Genomic DNA, 17853 nt, shown 5'->3' with positions numbered 1-17853 from the left:
GAAAATTCCTGCCCCTTTGTTAGGACCAGACGACCCGGAACCCCTGGAACTGGAAGAATTCCTGGCCTTCCTAAACACCAGGAACCCCAATTCGGCTAGAGGCCCTGATGGCATCTTGTTCAGGATGCTTCAAAAGCTACCAAGTGGGAAAAAACAAGACATTTTTGAAATTATAAATAAAGTATGGCTGAGTGGCGTCATCCCTGAAGTCTGGCGCAGGATAAAAGTGAGGGGTTGATAAAGTTGAAGTTGGACGAGCACATATCAAACTGTGACCTGCTGCCGGTCAGGTCCTATGCCTTCAGGAGAAACAGGTCCACGGCTCTTTGCATCAACGACCTTATCAACAAAGTTCTGGCGCTGAAGGCGAGGGGTTGTCAGGTTGTCGCAGCTTGCCTAGATTTACAAAGAGCGTTCGACTGCGTAAGAGTGGACACACTCGAGCACAGGATGAGGGATATGCGGTTCAATACAAGCCTCACGGCTTGGATCTCCAGCTTCCTTAACAGACGAATTCTCATAAAGGGCAAAAGCGAGTATGCTGATGACTTTTTCATAGTTTGTTTTCATAAAGACGTATCCATTGCGAAAGGTGTGCTGGAAGACAGTATAGATAAGTTCCAAGAAAAATGCAATAGGCTAAACCTGTCATTCAATCCGGTGAAGTCTAAAGTGATTTACTTCAACAATCGTAGAGCTGCGCTAAATATCTCGCATCAAGGAGTTGAGATCAGACAAGTAGAGCAGATCAAATACCTAGGCAGGACTATCTCAGCAAACAACTCAGCCTCTGGTCACATTGATCTGGCCATCTCGGAATCGAACAGAAACTGTGCATTTCTCAGATTACTCAGTGGGTGTCACTATGGTATCAGCCCCAAAAGAGGGCTTATATTTTACAAGGCATTTGTCAGAAGTAGGCTAGAGTACGCGTGCTCATCATTCTGCAACCTGTCCAAATCTGCCTTGGCCAAAATCAAATCCCACTGCAACCATCACCTCAGAAAGTCGCTGGGTCTGATAATCTGCACTCCCGTTCCTATCATATATCACATGGCAGGAGAACTTCCCCCGGACTACAGGATGAGATTCCTGGCGGCGAAAGAGTTGGTTAAGGTGTTTGCATTTAATCTCCCAGCAAGTGAAACAGTGTCAGCAAATAGGGATTTAAACACGGGCTACGCTAAGGCATATCGGGAGTTTGGCAGCATAATAGATAGAGTTGAGGTTTTCGAGAACACAGCTTCATTTTGCACTAAAATTAGCTCCGACTTAGAATTTTTCAAGGGTTCTGCACCCAACAAGCACGCTATAGACCAGGCAGGTATCATGCTGCTCCACGGGGAAAAGAAGGATCAGCTGACAAAGGGTGGTTTTGAAATCTATTACACGGATGGGTCAGTCGCAGATGGGCATTCCAGCGCCGCTTTCCTGCACGATAGGACAGGTTTTTTAGATAGCTATTACCGAGCTATACGCCGAGTTTGCTAGTATCAAGCACCGAGGTTACTGCTCGCTTTTCCCCTCAACATCATCCAAACCGTGGTTCCTAAATAAAACTAAGCTTAAAGCCATTGACGCTAAAAGAATCAACAGACTGCTTAGTGGTAACGCATTCGATAGGCACACTCTCGCCAAAATGCATGTAGTTCCTAGTAACATATGTGATACATGCGATAGTATCGATAACGCCTCGCATTTAATTTTCAATTGTACAAAGTACAACACAACAAGGCAAAACTTCCCATCTCTAAGAAAATATAATGATATTTACAAATGCTTTGAAAAAGAAAACATCAGCGCGTACCAAACACTAATTGACTTCATCGATGAAATTGATGTAAAGCTATAAACAGTACTCCAACATCTTCTATTCTTTGACTTGGCAATTTCCACCTTCAAAAGGCGGGCGGCCAAATAATCCCACGCTACTCACGGGTAGCTTGGTAACTTAAATCCTAAAAAAAAAAAATAAAAAAAAGAAAGAAGTTTCCACTGCAGAGATGTGCCCAGACATTGAGATCATTGTGGGCACCTACGAGGAATACCTACTGGGCTACCAGATAGTTGAGGAGGAGGTCAAGGACGAGAGCAAGATGCTGCTGAAGCAAACGTTTGCAGACAAGTCCCATACCGGCGCCATCAAATGCATATCGGTGCAGGGCCCTTGGGTGGCGAGCGGTGGGAGCGACGAACGCATTTTTGTCTACGACATGCGCCAGCGGAAGCTATCTCAAGTCCTGCTCACGCACAGTGGAACCATAAACACGCTGTCCTTCGCCCCGGACATGTCGCATCTCTTGTCGGGCAGCTCCGATGGACAACTGAAGGCCACTCGCGTGGGTAGTTGGGCTCTGGCTGGGGACTGGCAGAAGGCGCATGCTGGCACGCCCATTACACACATTAGTTGCCATCCCAGCAGCAAATTGTGCCTCTCCCTGGGCGGCGATCGCATTCTGAATACCTGGAACTTGGTCAAAGGCCGCGTCGTCTATAGAACCAACTTGAACAGCAAGACCACCTTGGGTGGGGCACCTGACTGTCTCTCCTGGTCCACGGATGGCGAACATTTCACCCTGACTGGCCATCAGGTGCTAGAGATCTGGGACATAAAGACGGCCAATGTGGCGAGGCGAGCCAATACCCCATCCAGACCGATGTGTGTGGCATGGGTGGGCGAAACAGAATGCCTGTCGGGTCTGGAGAATGGCAGTATTGCTTGGATATCCCTCACAGACGATAAGGAGGCTGAGGTGAGTGTAACAAGGAGGATTTCTTTCGTATTTCCTTGAACTAATTTCGTTTTTTATTCCCCCCGCCATCCGTCGCAGCCAAAGCTACTGCCTGCTTATGCTGCTCGCGTCAAGGCCGTGGCTTGTTTAAACAACACACTGGTCACAGTGTCCAGGTGAGTGGATGAATCCCCCTCGAAGTACCCTTCTAATGCATCTTCCTTTAGTGCTGGCGAAATCAAAGTGTGGCGCTGTCAACTGGAAAAACGCGAGCTAACATTCATTGCCAGCGTATGTATTGGCTGCCGTCCCACCAGCCTGGGTCTTGTGGATCTCTCGCTTATCGAAAGCAGCGCTACTCGACCAAAACAGGGTGTCCCTACAGTAATCCCCACATCGAAGCCAAGTGATGTCGAGCCGGCGCTGGAGATTGATACACCAAAAGGCTTTGTCACAATCGAATTTGACGACGATGCCAAGCCGCCGCCTACATCGAAGAAAGCAGCCAAGAAACCCAAAAAGGCACAGATGGACTTTGACGAAAATAGCAGCGATGGAGAAAGCCAGGCTTTTTCCGACAGCGATAGCGACAGCAACCCGGAGCCAACATCCAAAAAAGGTACAAAAGAGTCTGCAAAAGCAAAAGGGTTTGTGAGTGCCGAGTACGATGAAGATGCGAATGCGGATTCATCCGATGAGGCGATTGAGGCAACGCCAAAGCCCAAGGCTAGGAAATCAAAGGAAGCGAAAGGAAAGGTACCCAAGCCTGCAGTTGAGCAGGATTCTGATCAAAGCAGCAGCGACAGTGTGCCCAAGCGCAAGCGCAAACAGCCCCCAAGCCACGCCCCCGCCAAACTCAAAGTCAAAAAACAAACCCGATAGAAATAGTCCTTAATTTCGTTTTCTATGTTGACAATTAAAAATAGTGTCTTAAGAAATTACACAACATTTAGTCCTGTTCGATCCTATACCCACGCGGCAGTCTGACTTCCAAAACTCTGCCAGAGATTCAAGGCAGCACCCCCTTCGAGCACGACGGCCACACGGGAGTCGGCCAGTCGGAGCAGCGGATTAGGCAGATGCGCATAGAAGGCAGGCGTCACCTGCATTTCACGATGATCAGTTCTGACTGGTACTCCATTGCCACGGGCAGTAGCAGCTGCTGGAAGATGGCCATGTAGTCCCCGTCGCCCATTCCTGTCTCATTGAGCGGCACATTGAAGTTGAAGCCCAGGCCAGGGCCCTCGCCTATGGCATGGTAGTCCGACTCCTGCAGATGTGGCCAGAAGGCGCCGTGCTCGAGGCGATGTATTGCATGCACCAACTCAATGGCGTATCCGCTAGCCCACAAGGCACTCAAAAAGGTATACTGGAAAGGGTATGGTAGTAGAAGACGTTATCAACGATGTGCCATTTAAGATTAGAAGAATGATTAATCGGATCTGTATTAAAAGTAGGGAGCTGTGCCTTTAATTTGGACTCTAATAAGGGATTTCCGATGTGAAATATTACCAGAGGAACCCAAAAATGTCACCCATGAAATAGGTATGGCAAATAATTTATGCAGTCATGAACCGAATAAAACGACTACACATTTTCTCATGCATCCTGTTTCTAACGGCTCGAAAAGACCCAATGTTTATCTTTATAGATATAATGCCTGAGGAAAGATCCCTGAAATCATAATAGAAGAAAGCGACAATTCGAGAACCAGTAGTTCAAATAGAAGACGATTCTCTAGTGGAGTGGGAAAACGAAGTAGGAATTCCAAATCGGCAGGAGGATATTTTAAGTGATTCAGACCATCGGATTCCGAACACTCAAGCGGTGGAAGAAGTGATTTCTAGGGAGACGAAAAGAAAGAGGAAGCAGGATTCAGTGGACAGTGCGAAGAAGAAAATATTAGATGAACTCTCTCTCCTTGAAGGAGAAGCAATACTAAGTAAAAATCCCCTCAACTAGCGAGTGGTCCACGATGTTTATGGAACCAAATACGACATTGGAGACATCCAATATGCAGACAATTTTCAGGGGCCATCCTTATCATCTCGCACCACGGAAACCATATCCACATTGTCCACGACTGTAACTATTCCAACCATTCATGTAGAAGCGCTTTTAACTCCTGTATCCAAGAGTTTATCGGTCGAAGATTCGCTGGATGAATGGTTCCAAACTGGAAATTTACGATCCAACACTGGATCAGAAGGTCTCAAGGCAGTTCCTTTACTGTAACCTCGCCCGGAAAACGTGGTTTTTAAGTGGGGAAGCTCGATATTTACAATTCCGAAACAGAAATGTTGGGACGAAGCGAACTATCATTCAACATTCATGACTTAATCTCCCATGGATCCTCGTTATCAAATGGATATAAATTATTGGTATTTTTGACGAACAAAATCAAATTAATGCCTTTGTGCTTGGACGTTAACCGACGTTACGCTGGTATTGGGAAACTACTAGTTCCTGTTGCCCAACACTGACAGGAGGATCAGAAAGTGGCATAGAACTTAAACGATGACTCTTTAGGATAATAAAAGTCGATGCCACCGATACCAATGCCCCAGGCATTCATCTGTTTTTGGTTGTTATTCCTAGAGGAAGTACTCTGTGCTGGCTGGAAAGGGAAACGTTTGTCCCTCGAGCAACACTCTGCTTATAGTTGCTTAACACTGGACATCTTTATTACACATGTAATATAATTATTAGTTCATCATAACATTAACAATTTCTATTCGCTTAGGGTTTTTTTTTCATTAAAGGGAACCGCCAACAAACAGCTCCCATGCAACAATTAATTTATGTAACAAGCGCGCGGTTGACGCGCTCGTTTGTATCCAAAGGGGAACGAGGGAGAGAGTATAGGCCGAGTACGTACGTGTCTGTCTTAATTGCCCAAAAAAAATTGTATAATCTTAAGGTAAGTGCGTTCCAGGAGCGGCCACATGTGCTCGACCAGGAACTGGAGTATGTGTCTGAATGGTGGGCACAACGTGCACATATAATCTGTGAGGGCGTGCAGGACGCGTAGCAGCAAGGGTCACTGGGCCTCCTGGAGATAGCTCCCATTGGCAATATGATCGGCCTCCTCCTCCGAATCCGATTCGGGATCCAACGGATAACAGCCATCGGCACGCTTCGCACAGGGATAGCGCCAGGCCAGCGGTCTCCCGTATTTGTCCTGATGCGCCCGATTCTTGTATTCGAAGAGTCGCGGATTATCGAGGTAAACGCCGCACACATAGCACCACACGGCATGGTCCTGTAAGCGCATCACCAGTGTATGTTCGAGAGCCTCGCAGTGCCTCTGCATGTGCCGGCCCACGTAGCGCCCACAGCCAATATAATGACAGCTCAAACACATCCAGTTCTCCGACCTAGAGATGCACTCGCCGCACGGCGCCCTCGTGTTTATTGCTGTGGATGGTAGAATGGTACAGAAATCATTACGATTAAAGCGAGTACATAAAAGTAGGAAAACGTACGAAAATCACACAATGCAAAATAGCAAACGATAAAGCAACACAAACATCAAAACACCTGAAGGACCAAATAGCCAATATAAGTGGGTATGGAACAGAAGGAAGAAAGAAAACTATACAAACATTACAAAACTAAGAAAAATTACAAACGACTTGGGGCTTGAGCGCAATTACAATTAAAAACGAAAGTTTGGATAGCTTTCTAGCCAGCTAAACAATTTTCTGTTAATTTATATAAAAAAAGAGGTCACAGCGCACGAGGCTCGACATTAAGACAGTCAGAACTCAGTTTGAATAAAACAGGCGAGAGTCCGGGGAGCTTCTTAAATCAAGAATATATGTATATATTTATAATATACATATAAACAATTTTGGTCGTTGTTTTCCCGATTTTTTCACTCATATAGCCGGTAATTTTGTTCATGACTTGATTTGAAACTAATTGATTTTAGCAACTCCCTTCTTCATGCTACTTTGGTTTTTTCGGGGCCAAAATCATACTGGTAAAAGCGGGCCAGGATGGAGGAGCAGGAGAAACGGCGGAGATTTAGTTGTTGCTTACATTGCGGCACTAGCTCCGGTCGTAGCATTCTCATGTGCGGACAAGTCTTGCTCGGGGGAATGGCAAACATCTGCCAGCGCATGCGCGACCACCACCATGTTATTTATGATTGTTAGACAGAGAGAGAAAGAGAGAGAGATACAGAGCGCAGCAATGAGGGAGATAGAGAAACACAGAAAGAACAAGAAGAAAGAGATTGGACGGAAAAGATGGCAGATTAGTTCTGAGTTTGGTTTCTCCGTCCTGCATCCGTGCTCGAATCTCATCGTACCTCCTCTGGCGCGGCCGTTGAATGATTGGGCGGCTTTACCTTGACTTTGGGCTTGCTGTCGCTGGGCCGTTCCTGCCCTGGATCGGCCTGATCGCCGTCGGTGGGGCCGCCCGCCGCGCCCTGGGCATCGTCACTTGAAATATTCAACTTCAGCAAGGAAGCGGCAAGAAAATCCTCGTTGTTGTTCTCCCCAATCTGGTAGCCATGCGGCAGCCGGTAGCCAACAAACTCCAGCGACTTCCAATACTGACGCTGCACCTCCACGCAGCACTGTAGCGTCTCCAGGCAGCTCTGGAAGGCCGTTGTCGGCGGCCTTGTCAGGGCAACCACCCCCAGCTGTGGCGTCGGCACCGGATCCCCCAACAGCGTCTTTGTGCACATGGTCATCGCATACGAAATGGAGTTGACATTGTAGCCGCCTTCGAGGCACACAACTATCCGGCCACCGGCCAGGGCAGACAGCCAGTGGGTGAACAGACCGTAGCCCTCGGGCGAGACTTTGCAGCCCCCTAGAGGATCCCCGATGGCCGCATCGAAGCCCGCCGACACGAGCACCAGTTCCGGCTGGAACTCGTACGCAATTGGCATTACGATCTGCTGGAAGGCCAAAGCGTACTCCAGATCCCCCATGCCCTTCTGTAAGTCAAACAAATGAATGAGCCAAGGAGAGCACAAGAGAGATGGAGAGTCTAAAGAGAAGACTCACCTTATTCCATGGTATATTGACATTAAAGCCGGCTCCCGCATGCTTGCCCACCACATCGTAGTTGCCGTCGGGGCCCTTCGGGAAGAATGTTCCGTTCTCGTAGCGATGGACGCTGATGTACAGTACCTTCGGATTTGACTCGAAAATGTGCTGGGTGCCATTGCCGTGGTGGACATCCCAGTCGAGGATTAGCACACGCTTCAGGCCAAACTCCCGGATGGCGTACTGGGCGGCAATGGCAACATTGTTGAAGATGCAGAAACCGTGCGGCTGGTCCGGCTCCGCATGGTGGCCAGGCGGACGGACATTGCAGATCGCACTGCGGGACTCCCCGCGGAGCACACTGTCTACCGCCTGGAGAACGGATCCAGCGGCCAGGGTGGCGCAACCAAACGTGGCCGGATGCAAGTATACTGAATTGTAGGTCGCTGCCTGCGCCTGGAGATCCTCCTTGTCTCGGCCCAGCACCCGCCGCATTGTGTTTACGTGGGAGCGACTGTGCGCCAGACAGATCTCGTCGGTGGTGGCCGCCCGCGCAGACAGCTGCTTCATGCGGCCGAGCAGCTGATAATCCTCGTGCATTTTGTGTATGAACTGGATGCGCTTCGGCTGTTCCGGATGGCCCAGGTCGTCCAGGTTGCGGTGTTCCATCATCTCGGGATTGTAAGCGTAGCACACACGAACTGCAGGAACCGTCAGAATGGTCTCCAGCCGCAGTCGGTGCAATCGGGCCGTGTTATCGGCCACTACCGCAACGGGAATGAGGTGTTGCACGGAGGTGTCCCGCGTCGGATAAACGGTAACGGGTGGCGGTCCGCCAACCCATGCACGTTCTACAATATGCAAGTCCCGATTCCGATCCTTGGTCTTCAGCTCTGATGGATCGTAGGTACCCTGCAGCTGTAGGCAACGCCAGTACGGCCGGTGAGCAAATATGCAGTTGAGAATGGATTTGGACATCGAACGCTTCGGCGGGAGCAGCGGCTCGACCAGCACGGGGCAGGGATCACCCAGCAGGGTGCGCATCGTGAGGGCCGCTCCCTCGGCCAGAGATTCAAGGCAGTAGCCTCCTTCGAGCACGACGGCCACACGGGAGTCGGCCAGTCGGAGCAGCGGATTGAGCAGATGCGCATAGAAGGCGGGCGTCACCTGCATTTCACCCTCGGGACAGCCCAGGGCCGCATCATAGCCGGCCGAGACGATGATCAGTTCCGGCTGGTACTCCATTGCCACGGGCAGTAGCAGCTGCTGGAAGATGGCCATGTAGTCCCCGTCGCCCATTCCTGTCTCATTGAGCGGCACATTGAAGTTGAAGCCCAGGCCAGGGCCCTCGCCTATGGCATGGTAGTCCGACTCCTGCAGATGTGGCCAGAAGGCGCCGTGCTCGAAGCGATGTATAGAGAAATACAGCACCCTATTTTATGGATCAAAATCAGCATGTAATTGCAGGATCTTCCACTCTCCATCTCTCACCTGGGATCGTTGTAGAAGAAGCGCTGTGTGCCCTGACCATGATGGACATCGTAGTCAAGGATCAGGATGCGCTCCAGCTTATGTACGTCAAGGGCATGCTGAGCGGCCAAGGCCACATTGTTGAAGAAACAATAGCCATTGAATTCGGCCTTCATGGCATGATGCCCTGGCGGTCGGATGATGGCCATGCCGTTCTGCGCCTTGCCCGTAATTATAGAATCCACCAGATCAATGGTGGATCCGCTTGCAAGCAAAGAGCACTGAAATGTGGACTAGAGTGGGGAGAACAGTACGTTATAGAGAGGTTATCACAGATCAAACCACAAATACTATATATAGATATCTAATTCGAGGAGAAAAGTGAGTTTTGTTCACGGATCTCTACTCAAACCCGAACTAAGCTTCGTAAATACTATGGGAACTCTACACCATCAATTTCAATGGTAAAAATTAGCTTGAAAGCCATAGGGAAGCCATAGGGAATCACATGGCTCAGTGGCTTCAATCACTTGGATATGAAAAAGTCTATTGTTTATCCGAAAACGACATGACCGTATCGATCGTGAAGTACGCTTTTAGCTCGAAGATTAGAGCACTAGCTAGGCAGAATTTATACAATTTTTTAGACAGTAGGCCGCTGATTCCGAATGTATACGGAGGAGGCGGGGCCATTTGTAGAGTCTCATGAATATGCCATAATTTCTATAGTATTCCCCCATCTAATCTAATCCAATTGAAGCTCCTCTATATGCATAAAAATATAAATAAATATGTAAATATGGAATACGAAACAAAGGGGAGCCCGTCCTCATTATCGATTTCTCTCACCGGATGTATGTATATTGAATCAAAGCGAGAGCTAAGCTCCTCCATGCTCTGGTCGTCGCACACTTCGGACGTCTGCTCCAACAGTTCAAAATGCTGGGCCGTATGCAGCCGGAGTATCTCCTGTTTGGTGGCCAGCCTGGCGGACACTGGCAGGCAGCGATCCAATAGCTTCAGCTCGTTGCAGCTGCGACACGAAACCAGAAGTTAGAGCCTTCTTTGTTTTTGAGTAAGTTGACAGCTTACCGATCCAAGACGCGATTAAACCGATCGGGACACTCCAAATGTTTTGGATCCCAGCGGCAGCAATGCTGCTCCATCGACTGATGGTAGACCAGAGCCGTTTCTCCGCGCACCAGAGGCCGCGACTTGACAGCCTGAAATGGGGTTTTCGAAATGAGTGAATATAAGGCCTGGCATGGCATTCAGGATTCAGAGTCAGGTTCAGGGAGTACTCACTGTCTGGAATATATCCGTCACAGTTTCCTGCATGGCTGGTGGATTGCCTTGGTTTTTGAGCATGTTTCGAGCGCGACGTTTTGCCTCCAAGAGGGTTTCGCTCCGTTTGGGCAGCTCGGCGCCGACGCTGCTGCTTTTGATCGCTCCCGACGATGACGACGATGCCGCAGTCGCAGTCGAATTCGAACTCGACTTCATAGCCATGGCGCGGGTTTGTATCTTTGCCTGCTGCGCCCCACGTCGCGTTACGATCGGTGAGCTCTGTGCGAATAAATTTAGAGATTGTATTGGGATTTTGTGTGGATTAGGTTTGTGTGGGTCTGTGTGTGTGTGGAGCTCCTCCCCGTCCGGAAATCATTCGTAAATTTCGACTATGCATGAACACTAAATAAGTAAACACGAGATATTGTACGTGACATTTATATCAGGGTATATACTCTTCGATCTAGAATTTGGTACACATTTCACAAGAGATTTTGTGATGGTTTTGTGTGTGGATTAGTCCCAGATTCACATTATTTCATCTCGATCTGTTCATTTATAAACTATTTTTTTGAATAGAGATCTATTTCGAGATCTTTTGACAGTCCTTAAAAGGTTCTACTCTGAAACTATGAGCTCGGTAGCATCCATTTAATAGTTGAAACCCTGCGGGTCCGTTCAAGGGACCTTTCACTGTACACCGTCGCACCTTTTGCCTGAACTCTGGGTCCACTCTACTCTACACTGCAAACAGCACTTGATAATGGCTGATTACGCCTGCTTGTGGGCTGTGGCTGCGGTTTAAGCGGTACGGCGGTGGGGGACTGTTGATGCAGCGAACGATTATAAATTAACGCAAATTATAAATTAATTTCGCTCCGTTTTGTGGCACATTAGAGCGGGGCACCTGATGACCACGAACTCGGCACAGACACTGGCTGGCACTCGGGGGGACTTGGACTTGGCCTGGGAGCTTGGCTCATACATACATATGTACATACTATGTACATATATCTATTGAGTGAGTGTTTGGTTTTTGGTGTGAGCGCGCGTGTGTGGGTGTTATGGCCATTGCCGCATTTGGTAAAAGCGACTCCATGGCAAAAGACACTTACCATTTTTTTTCTCTCTTGCTGTATGAGAGTTTGGAACTGGAATTGATGCTGGATATCTGGCCCGGTGCACTGATTCCAGCGACTTGTGGGCGGACGCGTTGATTCACTGCGTGTGTGTGAGTGTGTGTGTTTTGGGGTGGGGGTGCGTGCAGTGGTATGTAATACTGTTGGTAGCTATTGCTTTGTGGGTCTCTGTATATTGTTAAGGTTGCGTGAGAGGCCTTCTATTATAAATGTACATATGTATTGGGCTCTTATCGATTCCAACAACTTTTCGCTCCTTAGTACTGCTAACTGTATATGTGCTATAAATTATGCCTATTTCTATCTCGCTTGCTTTCACAATCCGCCCCGCACTCGCACTGCTTGCATGCGCCTACATCTGCCCTTGGGTGTGTGTGTGTGTTCTCTCCTGCTTCGACTGCCTCTGGTCGCGCTTCAGTTGTTGTAAAAAAAATGTTATGTTTTGATCACAGCTCACACTAACACAATCGGTTTACAGTTTTATTGCTATCGCAAGAGAGTGATATGGAACACACAATTAATACGTAGGCACAGCACGAAAGATATATATGTAACTATGATGCACTTTAATGAGGCAACGCCAGCTGCAGTCGGATATTGGCTAGACACAGAGCTGAGCTGTACCACGGGCCAAGAGAACCAGAACCAGAACCAGGCTCAAAACACAGCAGCGGGGACAAGGCTAGTGAAGTAAATCAATGCTATGGTATTTGCGCGGGCGGTTCGGGCTGACGGGCGGCAAAGCAATGTTGTTTGTGGTCCGTCTTCTTCTTGCTTTTACATTGAAACATCTGTTCCAAGCGATAGGCACAACTTGTTGAAGAATCGATCGCCTGATTATCGACTACCATTTAAAATTTAGAAAATGTTGCATTTTATGACATAACACTTTCTATATGGATTCAATTTTAATTATTAAAGATTATTGTGCTTCGATTTAAATAGCTTGATAAGGTAACCTTGGTTTACATGCGTCCACATTGATTTCGATAGGTATTTAATTTCGTTGGCCTATTTTCAATTAAATTGATTAGTGAGCATTAGATTAAACTGTGTTGTTACATTTAAATGGAATTTGAATTATAAAATTGTTGTGCTGATGATTTCAATAGTAGGTATCGATAGTTTCCAAAATCGACTCTGTGAAATTTGCGCGCCAACCGCGGTTTTCTATTTCCCTTTTGTGCACCGATTTGTCAATATTGCCAATTGTTTGTGTAATGCTGCCGTTTGTAGAGGAGAATGTGCCGCAGTTGCTGTTGCAGCGCTCCAGCATAGCCTTCTGCTCCAATCTGCATCTGGGGCGTGGCCACGGGCGGACCGTGTCCAGTCTGGTGCTTGGCCGCAATCTCAAGTTCTACGAGTTTCGCAAGAAGGAGCTTCTGCATCACATTGACCTCAAGGAAAGCCGGCTGAAACAGTTGGCCGCCAAACTCCAGGCCTACGATGGCCCCATGAGCAGCTTTCTCAGGCGCGAGGCCGAGACGGTGGCCAACAATGGCAATGAGTCCGTGTCATCAGTGAACCACAGCATGCTGCCAGCCGGCGAGGAGCTGCCCCTCGGCATCGGCAAGTTTGAGTGGTTGCAAGAGCAGATCTACATCCTGGTTCACTGCTGGCAGCTGCTGCTGGTCCTGCGCCGACCCCCAGAGCTTGGCGCCAACTTTGAACTGGTGGCCCAACACGATCACGTGGAGAATTTCAGGATGGTAAGCGGTCCCATCGAGTACCAGGCCTACGTGGAGCTGCGCTTCACCAATGGTAAGCGCCAGCGCACCGACTTTCAACCTGCTCAAGACAAAGAGGAGTACTCCAGCCGCAACAGCATCGCCGCCGACACCTTTCCGAACCAAAACTTTGAGCGGCTGCTGCAGCGGGTCCACACCGCACAGGCAGAGCTTTGCAGCCAGCGCGTCCAGACGCAGCTGGACTTTGCCCGCACGCTCGAACTTCAGACCTTCGGTTCGCCTGGCCGCCGCTCCCTGCTGCTGGAGGAGAAACAGCTTTTGAGACGCTTGGGCGATGTCTGGACGAGGGTCTGTGGAGATTTTGTGGTCTGCGGCACTCTCCTGGCCAACATAGCGGGAAACAATCGCCTGTCCATTGTCCACTGCCTGCGCCCGCTGCTCCATCTGGACAATGGGGGCAGCCTCAGTTTCGAGCATCGTCTGTACGAACTGCCCCTCCAACCAAATGGCCAGCCACCGAAAGACTACGATGATCTGGCCCAATTCTGGGCCTGTCAGGATCAGCACAGTCGTCGTCTCAACTGGCGTCCAGTGGCCAAGGCCTCCCAGCTGCTGCCGGACTGCACGGCCGTGCTGCTGGTGCGTCTGCGGCTCGAAGATCTACTCCAAGCCGAGAAACTTCAGCTACTGGCCATCTATGAGATAAGAAATGGATCGGAGGACTTAGGGAGTAGCATACGACAAATGCATTTGGCCACCATTGATGTCGTAGCTCTGCTGAATCATCCCGAGGCCCTGGCCCCTCGGTTTGCTCCCTCCACACTGCATCAGGACTTTCTGGCCGTGATCATGACACAGACGGCACATTGTGCCCTGCGCGTGGAGTTTCTTGAGGGTCAGGCGGTGCAGGACTCTGCTCGATTTGAGCAGCTACTCATTTCCAAGCTGGCGTTTGAGCTAATCACGACCCAGAGTACGGATCAAGCCTCGTCTGATCGCTGTAAGCCACGCCATAATACACTCCGTAAATATAAGGTTCTAAACTTAGTTCTGATCTTCGTTACAGGCTCTGATGTGGATATGCTTGATGCCTTCTGTACCACCACCACGACGAGCACTGCCTTGATTCCCGTCCAGCACATCTTCTACAACAGCCAGCCCCTGTCTCAATGGTGTGGAGTGCTGCTGCTACGCGATGATCCCGGCCAGCACTGGCATGTCTATGCCCAGACCCAGGCCCGTCTCCGTCTCCTGCTGCATCGCTTAATGCGCGATCTCCTGCAGCTGCACTGTAACCTCTCCGTTCTGGAGCTGACCGAATACAATACGGCACCGGACGATGTGGCTGGGGCTTTTGAGGCGAGTCTCCGCGAAGAGCTGCTTGCCTGGTCGCAGTTGTTAACGCCAAAGGATGGCAGAGAGCAGCAAAAGGATCGTTTGAAGGAGCTGACGAACCTGCATCAGCTGCAAATGGCCAGCGATGTGCTGGCATCTGTGATAAAGACTCAAGCGCAAGAGGACGAATAATATTTTGGGGTGGGGATGGACTATATATATTATTATTTTTATTGCAAGGCCTTGTTGCATATATAGATCCCTTGTACCGGTCAGTAGGATTGTGTGTTAATCCTGTGAGCGGGCACTGTTGTTCCCCTCAAATGCTAGGATCTTTTTCTATAGAGTGCAGGGCATTCACATAGGATGTGTTTCGATGTTTCCTGCTCCATTTCGCAGAATCTACAGTAGTCGATCTCTACCAATTTTCTTTCCTTGAGGTGATATATTATGCCGGCATTCATGCGACTTTTTTGGATATGTGGGTTGTATTGTGATCGTTAGATTAAAGCATTGGATTCTGGGATTGCATAAGTAGCTTATAGTCTATAAAGATCTTTAGATCTTTGTCAGGATGGATTCGTTTTGCTTACAAACATATAAACATATAGATATATACTATAAATCGTAGGAATTAAGGTATCTTCATGTGCTGCTGCGTCGCTGATGCTCCTCAGTCTTGATGATGCTGTCGAGTACATTCTCCAGATTCTGTGTGGCAGCCGACAGTTCGGCATTGTCGCTATAGGAGTCCTCGACAATCTCCTTGACCTTGTGCAGCAGCAGCTTGAAGTTGGCCATCTCTGTGTCACGGCCATCCCCATTAACCGGATGCTGTTCGAGTAGAGCGCCCAGTGGCAGGGGCAACGATAGGGGCGCTGCTCCTCCATTCTGTATGCTTGAACGTCGCTGATCGAACCACAGACTAATGTCGTTCAAGGAGTAGTCCGATTTGTTGGCCTCCAGATAGCTGCGATTCAGTTCGGCTCCGTTAACTGCAAAGGAAATTAATTGGCTGAAGGATACACTGATTGATTGACAGAACCCATTGTACGCACTGGAATGTGTCAGATTGGCCCCCACGGGGGCATACATATCGAAGATCTGCTGTCTCTGGGGTGTGCTCGAGTTAAGGAAAGTGGAGTTGGTCAAAGGAACGGCCGGCCCTGTGGGCGATGTAGCTGTGGAGGCCCTCTGCAAGAGAAGCAATAAAAGTAATCAATGGTTTGCCAGGGTGTCGGGACGTGACAACGCCTACCGATAGCTGACGCATATCCTCAATTATCTGTAGAAGAAAACTCTGATGGGCACTCAGAAACTCTGAGATCTGGGCACTGGAAGTTGTGGAAACCAGCTGCAGCTGAGTTTCCAGTTTCCTGCAATCGAAAAACAATTCTATAAAGATCCCAACAGAGGGACAGAATGCCAGGACTCACACATTCTGCAGCTGCAGGCGATCAATAATCGATTGCATTCGATTTGAGGCCTGGCTGGCGGTTGTGGCCAAGCCCGTCAGCGAACAGAGCTCCTGCTGCTGTTGAGGTTGGGGCTGCTGCTGATGCTGCTTCTCCATCAATGGCGGCTTCGTGGTGGAGTTGCAGCGAAAACTACGCGTCTCCGCGGGTATGGGTGCCAGCTCGGGGGCCGTGGATGGCTGCCCCAGACTGCCGCCGCTGGCACTCTCCTGGGCATTGCAGAACCCGCGTCGCTCCTCTTCTTCGGCTCTGTCACGCTGCGTCTTCTGCGGATGGGTAATCCAGCCGCAGAGGCGAGCCAAATACCGGGTCCAGCTCTGGGGCGGCTGATCCTCCACAAACACCTCGCACATGCGATGCGAGGCCTCGTGCCGGCCACCCACAAAGCCGGCCGCAAAGCAGGGCAAACAAAGCGACAGATCGCGGCACACCTGGCACTTGAAACGTATGCCAATGATATGCTCCAGCCGGCAGCCAGCGCAAGGATTGCTGTGGATCAAATGCTCGGTATCCTCGATGCGCTTGATCAGCGCCAACAGATTGCCGTAGATGAGGAAGCGTGTCTGGGTCGTAGTCCACAGACCGTGGAACTGCTGCTCCCCCAATCCACTGGCATTGTGCGAGCACCGCGCAAAGCACTGCTCCATCATTAGCGGCAGATTGTGCAGACCATAGGCCTTGGCCTCCCCGAGATAGCTGAGCAATTTGCTCAGCGTGTTCAGCAGCTGCTCGAAGGCAAACCGCGATACGCTCTGGGACCTGCTCTCCGCCAGCAGGCCAAAGAAGTCGCCGACCATGTGCTCGCTGCTGTAGAGTTTGCACAGCAGCAGGAAGGTAACCCTGATCTCCAGAAGAGAGATCGAGTGTCGTCGCTGCCTGCAATCGAGTAGAGAGTAGAGTAGAGTAGAGTATCACGGACGCCGACTCCTGCACCACTCACGGATCGTAGATGTTCCAGAAGAAGTTCGCCAGCAGGGCAGTTGCCGTCTCCAGGGTGTAGCTGCTGGTCTTGGTGAAGTGGCCCAGCTTCTCGCAGGCAAAGTAGATGTCGTGCAGCAGCGAGGTCAACTGAAAGGGTGGCACCATCAGATTGAGATTGCTGCCACTGCTGGCCGGCATGCCATGGCGTTCCAATATGGCCAGCACTAGTTTGTATGGTATTTTGCTGGCTGTCCACGCGGAGTAGATAAGGTTAAAGATCCATTCGAGATCCTGCTGCTACGCTACTCACTGTGAAAGATCTTTTGCAGGGCCACAAATTTGCTGGCACAGCGATATACCGTGTATTTGTATTTGCCATAGTCCACCTGCAGTTTTTCCATAATGGCTGATAGGTTCCTTCTGTTGTTGTTGTTGCTGCACGCCACTTGTTGCACTTGTGCACCTTTGTTGCTGCCGGCCAGAGACGCTACCGCCTCGGCGCTGGCGCGCATTTTTAACAATTGTGTGTGACTCGCAGCACCCGCCATTATTTCCAGCTACAAATATTTTGCACTTGCTGAACAGTTTAACTGCAGTTTGGTTTCTCTTTCGTGGGAGGAGCGTCAGTTTTTCGCTTCTTTGCCTCTTTCACGGCGTTCGTTAGCGCAAAAGTCAAATTTGAACGGGATGTATGGCAACGCCGATCAGTCAGCATGGCTATCGACTCAGATGCCTCTCTGTTATCGAGTTCGGAGCAACCTGCCGACCGTTAGCCATACAATTTTGAATTGGAATTCAAACTG

General features: G+C 49.6%; 4 protein-coding genes and 1 long non-coding RNA gene across 12 annotated transcripts; 3 read left to right on the top strand and 2 right to left on the bottom strand.

Moving 5' to 3' along the window:
* The first annotated feature begins 1822 nt into the window (after positions 1 to 1822).
* LOC117187127 (p21-activated protein kinase-interacting protein 1-like) lies at positions 1823 to 3678 on the top strand. Its single transcript, XM_033389136.1, has 3 exons — positions 1823 to 2753; positions 2832 to 2908; positions 2960 to 3678. The coding sequence occupies exons 1-3, from the start codon at positions 2004 to 2006 to the stop codon at positions 3612 to 3614; spliced, it is 1482 nt and encodes a 493-aa protein (XP_033245027.1). The 5' UTR covers positions 1823 to 2003; the 3' UTR covers positions 3615 to 3678.
* A 188-nt stretch (positions 3679 to 3866) lies between these two features.
* LOC117187132 lies at positions 3867 to 5285 on the top strand. Its single transcript, XR_004471902.1, has 2 exons — positions 3867 to 4277; positions 4363 to 5285. It is a non-coding gene; the product is annotated as an uncharacterized LOC117187132 (long non-coding RNA).
* A 103-nt stretch (positions 5286 to 5388) lies between these two features.
* LOC108158734 (histone deacetylase 6) lies at positions 5389 to 12401 on the bottom strand. 8 transcript variants are annotated; one of them, XM_033389108.1, is made up of 10 exons: positions 11608 to 12401; positions 10511 to 10771; positions 10298 to 10428; positions 10055 to 10238; positions 9343 to 9498; positions 9227 to 9303; positions 7754 to 9167; positions 7048 to 7683; positions 6777 to 6846; positions 5389 to 6149 (listed from the first exon to the last, which is right to left on the bottom strand). In XM_033389108.1, the coding sequence occupies exons 1-10, from the start codon at positions 11608 to 11610 to the stop codon at positions 5773 to 5775; spliced, it is 3309 nt and encodes a 1102-aa protein (XP_033244999.1). In that variant the 5' UTR covers positions 11611 to 12401; the 3' UTR covers positions 5389 to 5772. The 8 variants fall into 8 exon arrangements, with proteins under 8 accessions (XP_033244999.1, XP_017146830.1, XP_033244997.1 ...); XM_017291341.2 differs by having other exon boundaries at positions 9227 to 9498; XM_033389106.1 differs by having other exon boundaries at positions 7087 to 7683; positions 9227 to 9498.
* A 375-nt stretch (positions 12402 to 12776) lies between these two features.
* LOC108164074 lies at positions 12777 to 15185 on the top strand. The gene is made up of 2 exons (XM_017299660.2): positions 12777 to 14319; positions 14386 to 15185. Exons 1-2 carry the CDS (start codon positions 12852 to 12854, stop codon positions 14844 to 14846), a joined length of 1929 nt encoding a protein of 642 aa, XP_017155149.1. The 5' UTR covers positions 12777 to 12851; the 3' UTR covers positions 14847 to 15185.
* LOC108164064 (dystrotelin) lies at positions 15160 to 17731 on the bottom strand. The gene is made up of 6 exons (XM_017299652.2): positions 17361 to 17731; positions 17070 to 17298; positions 16091 to 17005; positions 15913 to 16030; positions 15713 to 15848; positions 15160 to 15649 (listed from the first exon to the last, which is right to left on the bottom strand). The coding sequence occupies exons 1-6, from the start codon at positions 17596 to 17598 to the stop codon at positions 15300 to 15302; spliced, it is 1986 nt and encodes a 661-aa protein (XP_017155141.1). The 5' UTR covers positions 17599 to 17731; the 3' UTR covers positions 15160 to 15299.
* Positions 17732 to 17853: the final 122 nt, after the last annotated feature.

Source organism: Drosophila miranda, chromosome XL (genome assembly GCF_003369915.1).
Source record: "Drosophila miranda strain MSH22 chromosome XL, D.miranda_PacBio2.1, whole genome shotgun sequence".
Lineage (NCBI taxonomy): Eukaryota > Metazoa > Arthropoda > Insecta > Diptera > Drosophilidae > Drosophila > Drosophila miranda.
Note: the sequence above shows the minus strand (reverse complement) of the source record. Positions and strands in the feature narration are given on the sequence as shown.

What these genes read in the sequence shown, in the direction of transcription:
- LOC117187127 (XM_033389136.1), top strand. Translation starts at nt 2,004, where the DNA reads ATGTGCCCAGACATTGAGATCATTGTGGGCACCTACGAGGAATACCTA. An exon ending in CAGACGATAAGGAGGCTGAG is followed by an intron (nt 2,754 to 2,831) that starts GTGAGTGTAACA and finishes CATCCGTCGCAG; the next exon opens with CCAAAGCTACTGCCTGCTTA. An exon ending in ACACTGGTCACAGTGTCCAG is followed by an intron (nt 2,909 to 2,959) that starts GTGAGTGGATGA and finishes ATCTTCCTTTAG; the next exon opens with TGCTGGCGAAATCAAAGTGT.
- LOC108158734 (XM_017291341.2), bottom strand. An exon ending in ATTCAATATACATACATCCG is followed by an intron (nt 9,499 to 10,054) that starts GTGAGAGAAATC and finishes TCCCCACTCTAG; the next exon opens with TCCACATTTCAGTGCTCTTT. An exon ending in ACCGGAGCTAGTGCCGCAAT is followed by an intron (nt 6,150 to 6,776) that starts GTAAGCAACAAC and finishes TACCATCCACAG; the next exon opens with CAATAAACACGAGGGCGCCG.
- LOC108164074 (XM_017299660.2), top strand. Translation starts at nt 12,852, where the DNA reads ATGCTGCCGTTTGTAGAGGAGAATGTGCCGCAGTTGCTGTTGCAGCGC. An exon ending in TCAAGCCTCGTCTGATCGCT is followed by an intron (nt 14,320 to 14,385) that starts GTAAGCCACGCC and finishes TCTTCGTTACAG; the next exon opens with GCTCTGATGTGGATATGCTT.
- LOC108164064 (XM_017299652.2), bottom strand. Translation starts at nt 17,598, where the DNA reads ATGGCGGGTGCTGCGAGTCACACACAATTGTTAAAAATGCGCGCCAGC. An exon ending in TTCTGGAACATCTACGATCC is followed by an intron (nt 17,006 to 17,069) that starts GTGAGTGGTGCA and finishes ACTCGATTGCAG; the next exon opens with GCAGCGACGACACTCGATCT. An exon ending in AGGATATGCGTCAGCTATCG is followed by an intron (nt 15,849 to 15,912) that starts GTAGGCGTTGTC and finishes CTTCTCTTGCAG; the next exon opens with AGGGCCTCCACAGCTACATC.